Genomic DNA, 15,234 nt, shown 5'->3' with positions numbered 1-15,234 from the left:
AGCGCTAACTTCTTTTCAGGTTTCACGTTTCAACTACGGTGCCCTATCTGCAGACTTTATAGGTTTCACGTTTCAACTACGGTGCCCTATCTGCAGACTTTAGCTGCAAAAGCTGTCTCATGACCCGATGTTACAAATATCTTAAAAATAGGACAAAAGCTGAGAATCTGGTCAGTGCCTTACAGTGACAACTTTCAGAGTTTTAGATCTTGCCATATATTCCAACTGAATCAGGAGCTTCTAAGAACCAAGTGTGATTCCTGAGAAGATGCAGTTGGGATTGTTTACTCGTCCCCTCTCACAGAAACACAAGTGACTAGTCCAAGTCAGAGTCTGTGATTGCAAATGCATGCATACGACCCCACATCTCTCAGTACAATTGCAATTCAAATGATTCACGCAGTGTGCCTACATGCCTGGGCAAATCATCACCTTATGATATGTTCAAATAAGTTAATAATGAAGCAGATTATGTCCCAGTGCCAGCCATTCCTCCAGACGTCCCATTCCCTTGGAATGATCATCAATAAATCTTTAACCTCTGTTGACCCCTGCTAAACAAAGCCTGTGATTGAGGGGTGTGCAGCCCGGCATAGCTAGATCAGCCAAAGTCTCTGTGTTCTTTCACCAAGGGGTCAAGTTGAATTATCGCTTTTCCAGCTGCCCCAAGTCCCCCCCCCAAATATTTTCCAGACTCTCTCACCAAGACCATTACAGGCAGACAAGGGGTAATGGCTGGATTACAGGGGGGGGCACTCCCCTATGTGCCACACTAACGAAGCAAAGAAAGCCTGTTTATTATGCCTCCAGACACCAAGGAAAAATAGTCAGCTGAGGCCAGGGGAGGAGGTGGGTAAAAAGGGAGGAGGACTAAAGACTTGACTGACCCCCTGAGGTCCAGATTTGACCTCAGAGGTCACAGGAGTTGTAATTCATCCAGCAATCCCATACCTAACAGGGCAGGAAATCCCTGCTAATTCCCAGAATGGGCATTGGATGGGTGTTGATAATAAATTGACCACCAGCTGGTTTGGTCCTTAAAGCCAGGCTGAGCTGGGGAGGCGTGTGACTGCTGAAATATCAGTGGTGATGAAAGGACCAGATAGCCCTGGCACTGGAGTGACTGGACATCCATCTTAAACTATGCAGCAACTTGGGCTTGGGCGAGGAAGTACCCTTTTGTAAACATTCATGAAGATTATCAAGAAATGACAAGTGATTTGTTTTGGACATCAGGGACTACACAACTGATAAACCTTTATTGAGCATCCAAGAAGTGACATCTGACTTGCAAAGACAGGGTGGCGATTTGATCAGTTATGTGCCATACAACTTCCAGACTGGAGGGGACAGTTTAAGCATAATCACAACACCCTATTCACAACAGGAAAAATCAGCTTTTTTTTCTCCTGTTCCATGCAACCATTATCTTAACATGTTATTAGTTTAAAGTTTGACAGCCCCCAGCCATATAGGTCGAGTTCGGGCAGCCTGTTCTTGACAAGGGTTTCTTGTTCTCGCACTCGAACGGCGGGAACATGACTCAAGAACACTGTTCTCAGAACAGGATCACACACCACCTCCTCGTCAGGGTTTTACAGGAACACACAGAAAAACTCGTGAGATTCTGATTTTTGAACAGCTGCAAAAGTAGAGAGATGGCTTCAAAAGCCATAGAAAATGGAATATTTTGCAAAATTAACATTAATTGTTTTCCGTAACACAGAAATGAATGTTCCTGTTTATATAGAAAAAAATTCAGCCCATCCAAACATTAACTATCGAATAACGTAGCCTACATGGACGCCGCCATATTGAATGTTGCTTGTCACTACCAGCGATAACCAGTTGTTTGTTCCCGGCGTTCGAGCGGCCGACCCGCGAACAACAAATCGAACTGTTCGTGAACATACAGGAACAAGCCGCCCAAACTCGGCCATAAGGTATGTATCACATGCCAATAATTGTGCACCCTGTCATTCTGTACATCAATAGTCTCATCCCAATTCTCAGCAACAGTAAAATGGCCCATGATCTGGGAAACCAGGATTTACTTCCTTCTCTTTCCCCCTTTTTATGTGCCTGACTCCGAATACAAGTCCTATTTTGAAATTAATGAAAAGTCACCAAGGTTGCATCTGCATCAGTATTTGTGATCTGCCACATGATAAGGGATAAGCTGGGAAAATATTATTACCAAGGAATCTAACTGAAGAATAACTGCATCCATGTCCTGTTCATTTCATGAGTGAAATATCTTTTATTTACATTAATATAAAAAAACAGTGTCACCTCCACTGTACTGCTGATAAACATTGTGAACTAACTTTAGTTTCATATATGTACAATACTTTCCTCTGCAAAATAATAACAAACGGAAATACGCATCAGTTTGACAGCAATTTAGTAAGTTATTTGTCCATTGCACAACATTAAAGCCTCTAAATTTTACTGGCAATTTGCATGGACGTCACATTAAAAAAAATCTGAACTCTCAATGCTCTTGTATCGATACTAAAGTAACTGGCAGCAATCTTACATTGTCGGATACAAAAGTGATCATTGGTTAGTGTGCCATTGTAACTACTGTTACTACAAACAATTTGTATTCGACATTGCAAGATGGCCACCAGCACCGTCAATAACCTATGCAGGCTGATTAAGGGCATTGTAAGTCCAGGTTTTTTAATATTACATCCCCAGCAATTTGTTCACACAATGGCATTTCTTAAGACAACAAGTCAAAAGAATACTAGTAAAGCTTTATATTTAAAAAGCACTGTAAAAAGGTTTCTAAAATTGCAAAACTTCTTGTTTTAATTATCAAAATAACTGAAATATTTAGTGCATGTGCCACACATATGTGGTGAAAGATAGCAGCTACAAATATACTGTTACATGAAAACCATTTCCCAAAATTCTTGGAAGAGGTTTCTGAAGGTGACTGCGTACATAAGTATGCTGCCCCTTTCCCCCCTCCCACAAAAGCACTCTGTTCCATTAAGGACACGGGTCACTTGACGAACTTATTTCACTGAACAGCAGTGAAACACGAATTGCTTCCAAGTTAGCCATCTGACAGAAGGCAGAATAGTTGTGGACTGGAGTCCATAAGAATAATCATGACTTCCTTAACTCTTGGGTGCTAGACGTGCTTTAAATTAAAGTACATGTGCTCAATGCTTATAAATTAAAAAAAAACTAAATGCTCGGAAATCTGTTCAAAAGTTGCAATTAACTAAAGTTCCACAGAGTTGCACTTTATGCCAATCTATGTAATACTGTGCAGAAAAAAAAATGAAAATCAAAGTGCTCATAACATAAGAGCGCTTTTATTTTAACATGTATATACAGTATTTCTCCAATGAGAAACACTTTATGTACAACAAAAGGACAAACATACTGCCTTCTATTAGGACCACATACATGTACTTTTCACCATTCAAAAAATTAATTTTACCTCCACCTTATTTTACCTTTTTACAATTTAATGACAAGTCCAAGACTGTCAAAATTTCAGATGTACATAATAATATGACTATACCCAAAGTGGAATTTAATAATTATTTCTAGCATTGATTCTGGCAAGATTATACTACTGTCTGCTGGATTTAAAACAGAAACAAAGCACCCAACAAAAAATGGGGTTAACATTGGAAACTGAAAAAAACTTTGATCATGGTTTCCAACCTGATATCATAACATATCTGAGATATTACTATCTATTGCAATGCTTGTACCCAAATATATGTTTCCTGGTTCGTTTCCAGCAGCATGTGGAAATAGTACTTGCAACTACATGCAAGCTATCACCAGAGGGCGCTACCACAAGTTAACAGCAGCAGGATTGTGCAGCCACGTATTCCACCTGAAGTTACTTCTACTGTGCGGAAAGCCATTCGCAAATTTGCTGACAAATTGCCATGGGAGAGATTGAGAAATGCTGTGACCTCTCCCGATATTATCTACAGACGGTTTTAAGATGTTAGACTATTTTGCAGGTTTTTTGGTCAAGACGTTTTCAGTTATCAAACTTGGAGAAAACTTTTTTAAAAAGTGAGACACATCAACAGAAGAATTAGGCATCTTGATTTGAGGAGGATCACTGGAAAAAGTATAGAGGTACTTTAAAATTAATGTGGTACCAGTACAATATCCCATATATACAAATGGTTAGAATGAGGTAATTTATTTCACACTTCTGTAAAATATCTTTGGCAAAAATGGCTAGACATCAAGTCTGGCACTACAAGCTGTAATTACACCACATACTCCCAAGTGATAGATTTACGAGTGATTGGTTTTAAAGTGGGATGACAGAACACATGCATGATGTTCCTTGTGAACTGGCCTTGAGTAAGTGCATGAGTCATAAAATCACCCTTCTCATTCAAACTAGGGAACTTAATTAAAATCACTGGTTTGTGTTTCATGTCCTCGTTCCTGTTGAAGTGTAGCTCAAAGGAAACACTCTAGTTTATATGACTGCACTTTTCCAGGTAGGGTGGGAGATTTTGCCAATAAAAATGTGACCTGTCACCACAAAATGTGCTGTAAGTCGGAATTTTCAAAAATTGAGATATTGTTTTTTTTTAGTTCAGCAGAAAAAGAGCTCTCCGATGGCATGTACATGGGACACTTAGGGTAGAAGTATAAGGTGACCATGTAACATTATTCTGGCAGCTTTGCGTCTTTGTTCCTGACATTGTTTCAACATTTCAGACCAGGTAGCATCGTTCTATTGTCAAAACTGCTGTGAAAATGACATTTTTAACTATATGATCCTGTGAAATATTTGGAATTAAATAGGAGACAGGTTAGTCTTTCCAAATATTACAAAATCCCCAAATTAACCTCCACTTCAATATGATTTTGAACCTTCAAAATAGGAAAGAGCGGAATGCGACTTTATGCTCATTTTGTCATGACGGGTCACAAATGGAAAAATCCACGGTTCTCAGTGGTGTTAAAGAACTGGGTGTAAACAGGAAAATAAATATGTAATAATTCTCATAATTCAAAGTTATCTATCTAGATAATTTTTTTCACAAACTTGGATGTATTGGTGTCTTTGGCTTTAAGTTAAACGTTGCATGCAAAATAGCAGGTTTTTTACAATAAAATGGCTGACTAGCAAATTGTTCATTTTTTTGTCTGTCAAGTTCTTAATGGGATACATATACATAGAGAAACAAACCGACCAAAATGAGCGAAGGAGGGTTTGATCCTGTGTTGGCATGACACGATTTCAAATGCTGAACACAGACACGAACACTGGTGCGTTTGTTAGTACAATAACAATCAATGCCATAGGAAAAATCCACAGTATTCCCTTTTATTTTACATGCTTTGCATTTCTATCAAATACAACATAAGACAGTGTCAGGCTAACTCTAGTTGAGAATTTGTCCAAGTAAGACCATTTGAAATAGACGGGACATATCTTTGTGTTGCCACAACACATGCATCAACAGCAGCTACTGTGGATTTGTCCTTGATTCTACTCGTGAACTTTTAACAGATGGACGGTGGTGATGGTTTAGTACATGGTTGCTAAGCATGATGCCTTCAGTAGTGTGCTGCTAAAATATCTGAATAGAACACTTCGGCATATTCTTCCATCCCTTCAAGTCTGTTCTCAAGCAAGCCAGCTGGAGTAACAAGACGATCCTACCGTAAGTAGCACAGTGGGAACTGGCAGTAGACTTCGGTAACAGTGCAGCAGGTGAGGTGTGAAAAGTGTGAGCATACTTCTAACACCGTGCAAGTTGTGATGATACAATCACCAATCAGGGCTGGACTTACATTCAGCAGCCAGCTACATGTATACTGTTCATTTGGATTCTTTCTCCGGTTCCAACTTGACACCAGGGACATTGAAAATGGACGCAACTGCAAAACAGGCAAGAAGCACAAAAATACTTTTGATGGGTTGTCCTTTTTAAACTGGTAGGCAGCCCAATGAATGCACCTTTTTTCTGACTGTTGCAAAATGTTGTTTGAAACAGTTCCTTGATCAAAAGATACGGTCTTGAGTGACAAGATGTTATTTGAACCAAACTCTCTAGTTACAAAATAATCTTTCTTTTGGACTTGCTTCCTGGTTCTTAAAATCAAACCTATAGCTCTGGTTGGCCACCTCCATAAAACAAAATATAATGGGAAAGGAGAATTTGTTTGGGCCGTGTACACTTTAAGACACACCTTCTATCTTGCACATTTCAACAGGAAGGTATCGACTCTGGTTGGTAATCAGCTCTTGTTGTATGCATGCGCAGTTGGAATACCAAACTTGCTCACTGGTTTCTCGTCATGAAAACAATACTAGAAATGTGTTTAGTACTCACTGTCAGGGAGGTCATGTATTTTGGCTGGCAGGTTGCTAAAGTAGTGATGTTTCATGGCATCTGTGGTTGATATTCTCTTCTTTGGGTCCATCTGCAGCAGATTTTTAGCAAGATCATCACCACCGTAACTGACACACAAACTGTGAAATGGGAGAAAAAAAAAAGATGATTCAACTGTAAAAAACTGAAAATCAACCACCCTCAATACCTCAATCTGTTGCTATGCTGCCACTTTTTCTCAACGTTGTGTTTCTTTCTGTCTTACTGCTTAGTTTGTTAGTTTTTCTGTAAGTGCCATTATCAAATAACACCAATTGATAAAGGCATATAAGAAACCTAATATCAATGTTTTTGGTTTAAATACAACCCCTTGGATATATCAGTGTCCAGAACACTGGAGTTCTTCTGAGCAGACACAGTGACCGAGTCACTGGCTGTTTATGCTGTATCCATAGCTTTAAATAAGAAGCCAAAGGATGATGTGAACAAACATGCTGTTGATAATATCAACATTTGTTCCCTGAACCCACGCTCTTCACTGCAAACCCACTCTAATGCATGCGTATCTTCACTGCAAAAATATTTGATGAAAAGATGGAAGCTCAGAGCCAGACCAGGTTGCGTGTACTGTTTGACTTCTTTGTGGGTAGTTTCCTTCAACTGGTCATGGTCTCCACCATGTTTCCTGCACGTACTGTGTGTACCACACACACGACAGGTGTTTGTAACTAAAACTTTTCTTTCTTTCAAGGGCAGCGACATTCTACCATTGTGCTATGCAACCCTTGGACATCCGTAACTCGCTGAGCCCTAGAAGTGACAAACATCCGCAGTTCAAAACACAAAAATTGAGATCAGAGCTGCTTGGCAAAGGGGCTTTGGTAGGTCCTTCATTTTTACTGGTAGTGGTCAAAATTACATTTTCAACTTTTGAACTTAAATGGAGAGCCTTCATGTTGGTGACACCTTCACCAAACAATGAGCATCTGTATTTGTTGAAATGTGTTCACTAAAGTAGTTTCATGGCTCAGATCCCCTTCCATGGACGCTGTGCATTGTGAAAAAGTCTTCTGAGGTTTGATTGTTGTAATTTAGAGATAACTTACAAAATCTGAGGCCCCAGGATGTTTTCATTTGCAAAGATAAGCTTTGACCCCACTATCCCTTTCGGAAGGTGATAACTCTTGGATCCATTTACAAACAGGACACTTCTCTGAAAGTTCGAGAATTAAGGTCAGTGGATGTGTTGGCGTGAGGTGAACAGGGATAACATTACAATTCTCCCAGCATGTTGGCTCCCGATTCCAACATTCTAACCTAGCTGTGTCTGGGGTGTGGTTTCACGATTTGTGCTCAGGACAGCTATTGTTTTTGTAGACTCACTGTTACTAAACGAGGTCAATGACTCCGAGCAGACAAAACCTTAAAAATCGCACCCTTGTGAAAACAACCTGTCTCTTGTAGAAATGAAAGGTACTTTAAGATGTGTGACACTGAATGCCCTGACAGTTATGTGTTCGGCCCGTAACTTGTTGCTGATAAAGCTTGTAAATGCAGGAAAAAAAATTCCTGAAAACATTGTGGGCAGAAAGAGAAAACCTGGCAGGAAAAAACAACTATTCAATGCATAACTGAGAAAAAAGAAGATTTCAGAGGTAATAAGTTTCATACAGTGTAACTTTTGAGCATTTGTATTATTTTAAAAACATGGGAAAAAAACAAATTTACAAGAACTTGAGCACTTAAATCAGGGTTTTCAAATACGTCTATGAATACAAGAGCAACCAGATAGAGGGTGGGACATTAACATCTGTCACGTGGGTTCATGACCCTTCCATCTCATCGGTATGCAAGTTCCTGTGGTCAGCCTCCATCATTTCCTATTCAGAGCCAGTGACTAGTACCGGGGAAATCCTTCTATTGACAGACCACTGACAGCTGAAATTCTTCCGGCAGCTCAGAGTATATGGCAACCACATGGTTTTATTTGTGAATGTCACAAACAACTTCAGTGAGACGTGTGAACGATACAATATGGTGGACTTCTTTTTATAGAAAAGCAAAATCTGTCTTAGTTCTGTGCGAGTCTGTTGATCATCCAGGGAAACACTTCCCAAAAAATGTCACATAAAGTTGACTGAAATAAGACATTATCTTCCTCATTTTGAAATAAAGAAGTGTTCCTCTGCCCGAAAAACTTTTGGTGTCCACACTACATTTTCTAAAGTAAACTTTCAGTTGATCATCAAAAAGCCTGGGATTGTGTGTGTGCGTGCTTCTTTGAGAGTGTGTGTGTGGGGGGGAATTACCGGAGATGAAATAAGCCCTGAACCGGATCTCAGATTTAAAACTGATCAGTTTCACTTTCATCCTGACACCGGTATCAATTCACTACTAAAGAAAAGGGAACTAAACTCCAATTCACGAACACACTATGAAGCAAGATCCTTTCATATTTCTTAACTGAAGGGTGATAAGAACAGTTGTTAGAACAACTCCAGTTCAAATCATTCTTCAGTCAAAATGTCAAGACCCTTCAAATAAAGCTTACCTTGGAATCACCTCGCATAGTGTCCTGGGTGGATGTACTTTGGCTACAACTGTGGGCAAAGATGAACAGGAACTTGTTACTTTCACCGTAACAATCACATGATGGCTATTTTCACTTTAATATAAATGCAGCTGTTAGTTCCTGAAAAACAAGAGAAACGATCCTTGCTTATCCGTTTGATTTGTTCAAAGCAGCCTGTTAAAGACAGTCCGACTTCTTCCTGGTACATCTATCAACATTTCCTCTAGCTAATCAATATGCTTGGATTAAATGGCACAGCTGACTTCCATATCATTGTACTGGGCTCGTTTTGATTTGCAAGTGAATCAAAGCACACTACGGTTGAGAACTTTACGACAACTCCCATTCGGTACGTGTACACATTTGGCCAGACATTTGACAGTGGGAAAGGTAACTTTTCTTTGATGAGAAATCAATGGCTTTGAACTACTCTTGTCAATGATTTAGGCTGACTACAACCACAAAATAGTTTACATTCCACAACTGTACTACCATCCTGTAACACGATAACACAAAGGCCTTGTACTGCTGGCTGGTTAATTTCAGACTTTCACTTTAACATTTCCTTCATGTTCATATAAAAGGAAGTCCCAGGGTACAGTTTGCTATTGTTGCAGTGAAGCTGCACCATGTGACTGACAGAAGTTGAGTGAATTTACAGTCTACAGCCTTGTTTTTATCTCTCAGGAAACATCTTTCTTTAACGATTTTCCAAACAAAAACACACAAAGTGGTGTGATTAAGTTTCTGAGTGACTTGGTTTAACATGGAAATACTAAAAATAGAACAAATGTTCTTCTTAGCTGTCTCGTTTCAAAAACCACAAGCGTAAACTGGGCCCTGCTCTACTCTTGGCAGTTACAAAAGCACCAGTAACAGGTCAGTGTCGTTCAATGAAACAGCTGTCCAACAGTCTTGGTTTAGCGTCCAAATTTAACCTAAACTTGTTTGCCACCAACCGTCCACTGGCTTTACACCAACTGAGCTTAACGGAACCACTAACCTGTCTTGTAATTTGGCAGTCTTGACACCCCGGGCCATGTCTCTTCGGTTGGGGTCCCCAAAACCTACAAATTGGGAAGTGAACAAGAGACAAGAAGTGAAAACTGAACTCAATGTAATTATAAAACAAAGGCACAAGTAACACAGTGGGCACCAGTAACTCGGCATTGAAATTAATGGAGGAATATTTTAAAGGGTGTCATAATCTCGCAAGGACCTACCTTGAATATTCTCTCCAGCTGGTCTTTGTAATCTTTCATTCCTGGAAAGGCTGGGTGACCTCTCAACATCTCGACAAATATACAACCCACACCCCTGCAAGCAATCCAAAATATTGAACTTTTATTTATTCATTACATGCTAATAATTTTGAGGCAAGCAAACTGAAAAGAAAAACGAAAAACGTCCATTTCTGACACAACAATTTCAAAGCTCACACTACTTCACATATAATTTGGCCTAAAACAGAAAATATTCAAATTGACTGGGAAGTTAAAGATGTTCTTAACAGGGTTGTATACAAGAGATAGCCTTGCACTACAGCCTACCACATCTACATGTACATGTGTGCTAACTGTCAAACAAAGACACACGTACCTATATGGATAAGTGTGCAGAATTCGGTAAAATACTTCCCAAATTTTCCCATCTTAAAAAGACTCCAAATTATCCTCTAGACATCCTCATTATATGAACTTTGAGAGTATTCATTTCATCATTTACGGAACACTCAAGCCCCCCGACTCACCAAATGTCAAGTTGTGTTGAATAGTTGGTGGAGCCCAGCAGAACATCGGGCGGCCTGTACCATAACGTGACGACCTCATGAGAGTATGTGTGACTAGGAATGGACTTGGCTCTAGCAAGACCTGCAACATATCCAGTATCAAAGCCAAATTAAAAAAATGAACCATTGAAAAACCTGTTGTTTTGTTCTTGCTGTAGACTGACAGGTCGATTTGTTCAAAACTTCCAAGTAGCTTTAAGAATCATTTTAGCTACTCAGTAGGCCCCTACTTTGAGAGAAGACAGGATAGATTTTTGTAACTCCTCGCTTCTCACTAGAACTCACCAAAGTCTGCTAGCTTGAGTTCCCCGATCTCGCTGATGAGGATGTTCTGCGGCTTCATGTCTCGGTGGAGTATCCGCCTCTGGTGGCAAAAAGACAAGCCACGCAGGAGCTGGAAGAGAAACAGCTGAACATTGTGGGGGTTCAGACCCCCGGTGTGCTTCTCTAGGTAGGCGCTGAGGTCAGTGTGCTGATGGTCAAATGTGAAAGGTCAGAAATAAGAGTTGCGTAGCGGACAGTTAGATAGCTGAAAGACAGAGACAAACAAAGATGAGGCAGTAAGCCTTTTGGGAGTTGAATTTGAATAAAATCTTGTACACTAAGTTATCTGATTATACATAAACAAAACAATTTGGATTCCCCAGACTAAAGACACTGTTGCTATACCTCATGATTCAGGGCAAGCTTTTGCACAGCGACCAGCATCTCTAGAATGGACTGGTTCCTTTGAGCCATTCGTTACCGATTAAAAACAGTGTACTGTTGCAACAGTGTACTGTTGCAAAAGCTTGCCCCAAATCATGAGGTATAGCAACAGTGTTTTTAGTATGGAGAATCCAAATTGTTATGTTCACGTGAATTTAAAGAACTCAGTGCATCAGATTTTGTTCAAATTTAACTCGCAAAAGGCTCCCAAATCCTCTACTTCAAAGAAAAACAAAGCCCCATTATTTGCACTTTAAGTCTTTCAGGTACACGTATCATCAACCCTCGCGTAAAGCCATTTGGTCCTGCTGTAAATTCCCTCATGCTTCCTGGTGGCCTTTGAAAAATTTGGGAGGGTTAGGTTTCCAGGACAACATGGGAACTACAAGTTCCATGGAGAGTTACATACAGGCTTCTTTTAAACTACACCACTACACAAGCAACTGTTACACACTGCATTAATCACTAAAAAACAATAGCTCCTATATACACGAGTCTGGAAACATTTATTGGTGTTTGTTCTGACCACAGCATGAACGATACAAGGACATCGTTCAATTTGTGCCTCAAAACAAGTATTCATCAAAATTTCAAAATACCCATAAATGAACCGGAAGTCCAAGTGTAAGTCCATTTCATGCCATGGCTATATTTGTTCATCTGACAGCATATTCTGAGCACGTACCCTGAGAACACACCTACATTTTACCTGAAAAAGAACTTGAGCTGTAACCTGGACTACTTGCTTGCCATTGATACCACTCTTCCCCAACTGCTAACTTGTTTTGTCTCTTCCCTCCCAAACTGTGAACTTTCACATTTTCAAAAAAGTGCACTTTGTGTTATTTCCCTCTCCCCCTGAAGCAGTGAACTTTCACATTTCTAAATATGGCCCAGGAGAAATCACTTACTTGCCTAAGTGCAGGGACGCACACTACATGACTTGATTAACCAAAATGTCATTGTCGGAGAGAAAAACTAAAGCCATGATGAGAAAAAATGGCCCTTGTCATTCAGTCACCTTATCACGTTTGTTTACTGTTGTTTCTACTAAAACAGGTTCTTGCGTGTTGTTCAACATCAGAAACCATAATAAACTTTAAAAAACACCAGCCAACGAGCAAGCATAACATGAAAAATGGCTAGTGAAATTACACATGGCAAAATAAAGTCACAATACTTTTAAGATTTTGGAGAACAGAAATATAAGTTAGTCTGAACTCATCAAATGTGCCATGACAACAAATTTTAATTCCAGTAAAGAACAGTAAAAAACATCAGAAACTGTGTAATTCTTGAACCCAAATTTTCTAAGCACCTTCGCTATTCTCTGACTGCATGCTACACGTCTGCAGTAAGTGATGATCAGCACCTGTCAGAATGCAGTTCACGACATGTTCACACCATCATCCTTAGGGAGGACGCCCACAGACTACTCCAGATACACAAAAAGGTAGGCACTGATTACACCCAAGACCACTTACCACATACTCAATGACAAACGTGAGCGTCGTCTTGGTGTGGATGATGTCATGCAGACAGACGATGTTGGCATGCTTAAGCCCCTTCAGCAGCGACGCCTCGCGTATGGCAGTGAAGGGCGCCCCCTCGTCCTGCTGCAGTCGAATCTCCTTCAGGGCCACCACCTGTTTATTGACACTGGAAAGCCAACAACATAAAGAAAATACTATCATCATAAAGATATCTTGTCTTGAATTTCTGTTCAGTGAAAAAATCATAAGACCCTATCATTCACAAATGAAGAGAGATTTACATTTCCTTCCCTCTATATTCAGCTCTGTCACCATACACTACTTCATGCTTCTTGCGCTCATGGTGCCTAAGGGTCAAAGGATGGTTGCAGAGAGGTCGTTCTCTTTCTCTGCCCCCAGATTGGGGAATGACTTCCCATCGACGATAAGATTGGCTCCAACATGTAGTCCCCAGACATCCACATGTCTCCTCAAAGCAACACCTGTTTGGTTGGTCTCTTTTTTGTTTAGTTTCCCTCAGTTGTTCTCATAAACCTGTTCTCATTTGCATAAGCTTCTATAAAGTTATCAGTAGTGGCTGGTATGGCACTGTGTTAACACTGTATTAGTATTACTTATTAATTTATGTAAATGCATTTATCCACATCTTAATACAGGCAATACCAGCAGGCCCTACGGTGACAGATAAATTGCACTACGGGAGGTCAATCTGTGTCCACTTTTGTTTTTTTGAGGTGCGTATCTCACATCATTGGAAGATGTGCTGAATAGAAATTCAAACTCTCCCAGAGACACTGTAGTTGAGGTTAATTGTTCTCGACAGCCACTTTTATACAATTTGTCTGTTGAGATGATGAGTAAACCAATACTTTCTCAGTCTCAAAGAACTTTGCTAGGATGATTTCATGACTTATAAACCTTGCAGCCCCCGTGGGTTTTGGATAGGTCTGAATGGTAATCCTTCAATAAAAACACATGAGGCGGCTTACTGGACTGATCTAGGTGACCTGTAGATCTGAAGCAGAGGTTGAATTATTGAGGTGCAGTGTGAAATGCCTTCTAAGAATCCCCCCCTCCCAAATTTTTTTTTAATTTAAAAAATAAAATAAAAATTACATCCTAACTTTGTGAACCAGAGAAAAAAATAGTTGACTGACCAAAATGTTGATACAGAAACTAAATGTTTTTGACCAACAAATGCTGACAGGCCATTTGGGGATGGACAGTACATGTTCATGTACATACAACAAAAATGCCAATCCTGTTCTATAGGTGATTAGTACTGCCTGGTTGACTGAGACATTGACCAGGTAATATTGAAGTTGCCTGAGAGAAAGCTGGTTGACTACATGTACTTTGGCAAGCAAGGTTACCAAACACTGCCCTCATCTTTACCACAGAAAAGAACAGACACTTTCTTCTTCCCATACATGTGCACAAACCTTTTCACTAAGGTAGTATTATCTACTTTTTCACAATGTACAAATATAACGTCATTGGCAAAGAAAGTTGCCCTAGGGGATTTGACCTCAGTCATGATTAATTAACTCTGATTTCTTGTTATCATTAGTACATTTTTCATACACTATCCACAGAATTTAGGTGTGTGCAAAAGAGATTCTGCAAAAAGAAAATGGAAAAATGGCAAATAACGAGCCAGAATGACGGTTTGTGGACTTACCTGCTTATTGCCTTAAATACTTTGGCGTAAGATCCCTCCCCGAGTGGACCAATTTTCTTGTACGTCTCTAACTTGCCAAATGGTGAGCATGACTATTGATTAAGAATAAAAACACAGCCTGGATTAGTCCAATCTTGGAATTTCCTACAAAAAAATTGGAAAAACCTCCGGAAATGAGTGTTGAGATGAAGAACACATAACATCAGAGATGAGATAGGGCTACAAACCTTGCATGGAGGGTAGGTGACACGTCTTTGTATATCCTGCCGTTTGTCACAAGCTGGTAAATGAAAAGTCTCCTCGGCGGCCTTATTATTATTGTTGCTATGACAGCTCATGCATACAGCAACGTTAGGCATCTTTGTAACTCAGTGGAGATCTCAGCGTAATGGTATCACGATAATTCCTTTGTTTGTCGGAAACACAGTGAACAACTGAACCCCACTTGACAATGCCAGTGATTTTTATAGCCAGCATGAGCTTTCAACAGGAAGTCGGTCAGATATTTAGCAGTGGATTACAGGAAGTATTCCAGGAGTTTGCTATTGGTGCGTCGCGGCCTTACCTGTTTATTTTGTTAGTAATTTCATTGGTGAGGTAACTGTCAGCCAATGGGATCTCATCAGCATGTGAACTCTGCTGGT

The 15,234-nt window shown here is 40.0% G+C and overlaps 1 protein-coding gene across 5 annotated transcripts in view; it reads right to left on the bottom strand.

The window, feature by feature from the left end:
* Window positions 1-2,231: 2,231 nt before the first annotated feature.
* Window positions 2,232-15,234, bottom strand: part of LOC110990322 (cyclin-dependent kinase 5 homolog) — a 54,196-nt gene continuing 41,193 nt past the window's right edge. For all 5 annotated transcript variants that reach the window (XM_022255261.2, XM_022255254.2, XM_087134072.1 and 2 more), the window contains 9 exons: window positions 14,591-14,682; window positions 12,901-13,075; window positions 10,994-11,180; window positions 10,670-10,790; window positions 10,143-10,236; window positions 9,923-9,986; window positions 8,899-8,947; window positions 6,348-6,487; window positions 2,232-5,892 (listed from right to left, as the gene is read on the bottom strand). In XM_022255261.2, the coding sequence (XP_022110953.1) occupies window positions 5,834-5,892; window positions 6,348-6,487; window positions 8,899-8,947; window positions 9,923-9,986; window positions 10,143-10,236; window positions 10,670-10,790; window positions 10,994-11,180; window positions 12,901-13,075; window positions 14,591-14,682 (981 nt within the window). In that variant the 3' untranslated portion in view covers window positions 2,232-5,833. The remainder of the gene's footprint in view (window positions 5,893-6,347; window positions 6,488-8,898; window positions 8,948-9,922; window positions 9,987-10,142; window positions 10,237-10,669; window positions 10,791-10,993; window positions 11,181-12,900; window positions 13,076-14,590; window positions 14,683-15,234) is intronic.

This window comes from Acanthaster planci, linkage group LG03 (genome assembly GCF_054643075.1).
Source record: "Acanthaster planci isolate LZ-2023a linkage group LG03, COTS_SCS, whole genome shotgun sequence".
Classification (NCBI taxonomy): domain Eukaryota; kingdom Metazoa; phylum Echinodermata; class Asteroidea; order Valvatida; family Acanthasteridae; genus Acanthaster; species Acanthaster planci.
This window is presented reverse-complemented; position numbering and strand designations above follow the sequence as displayed.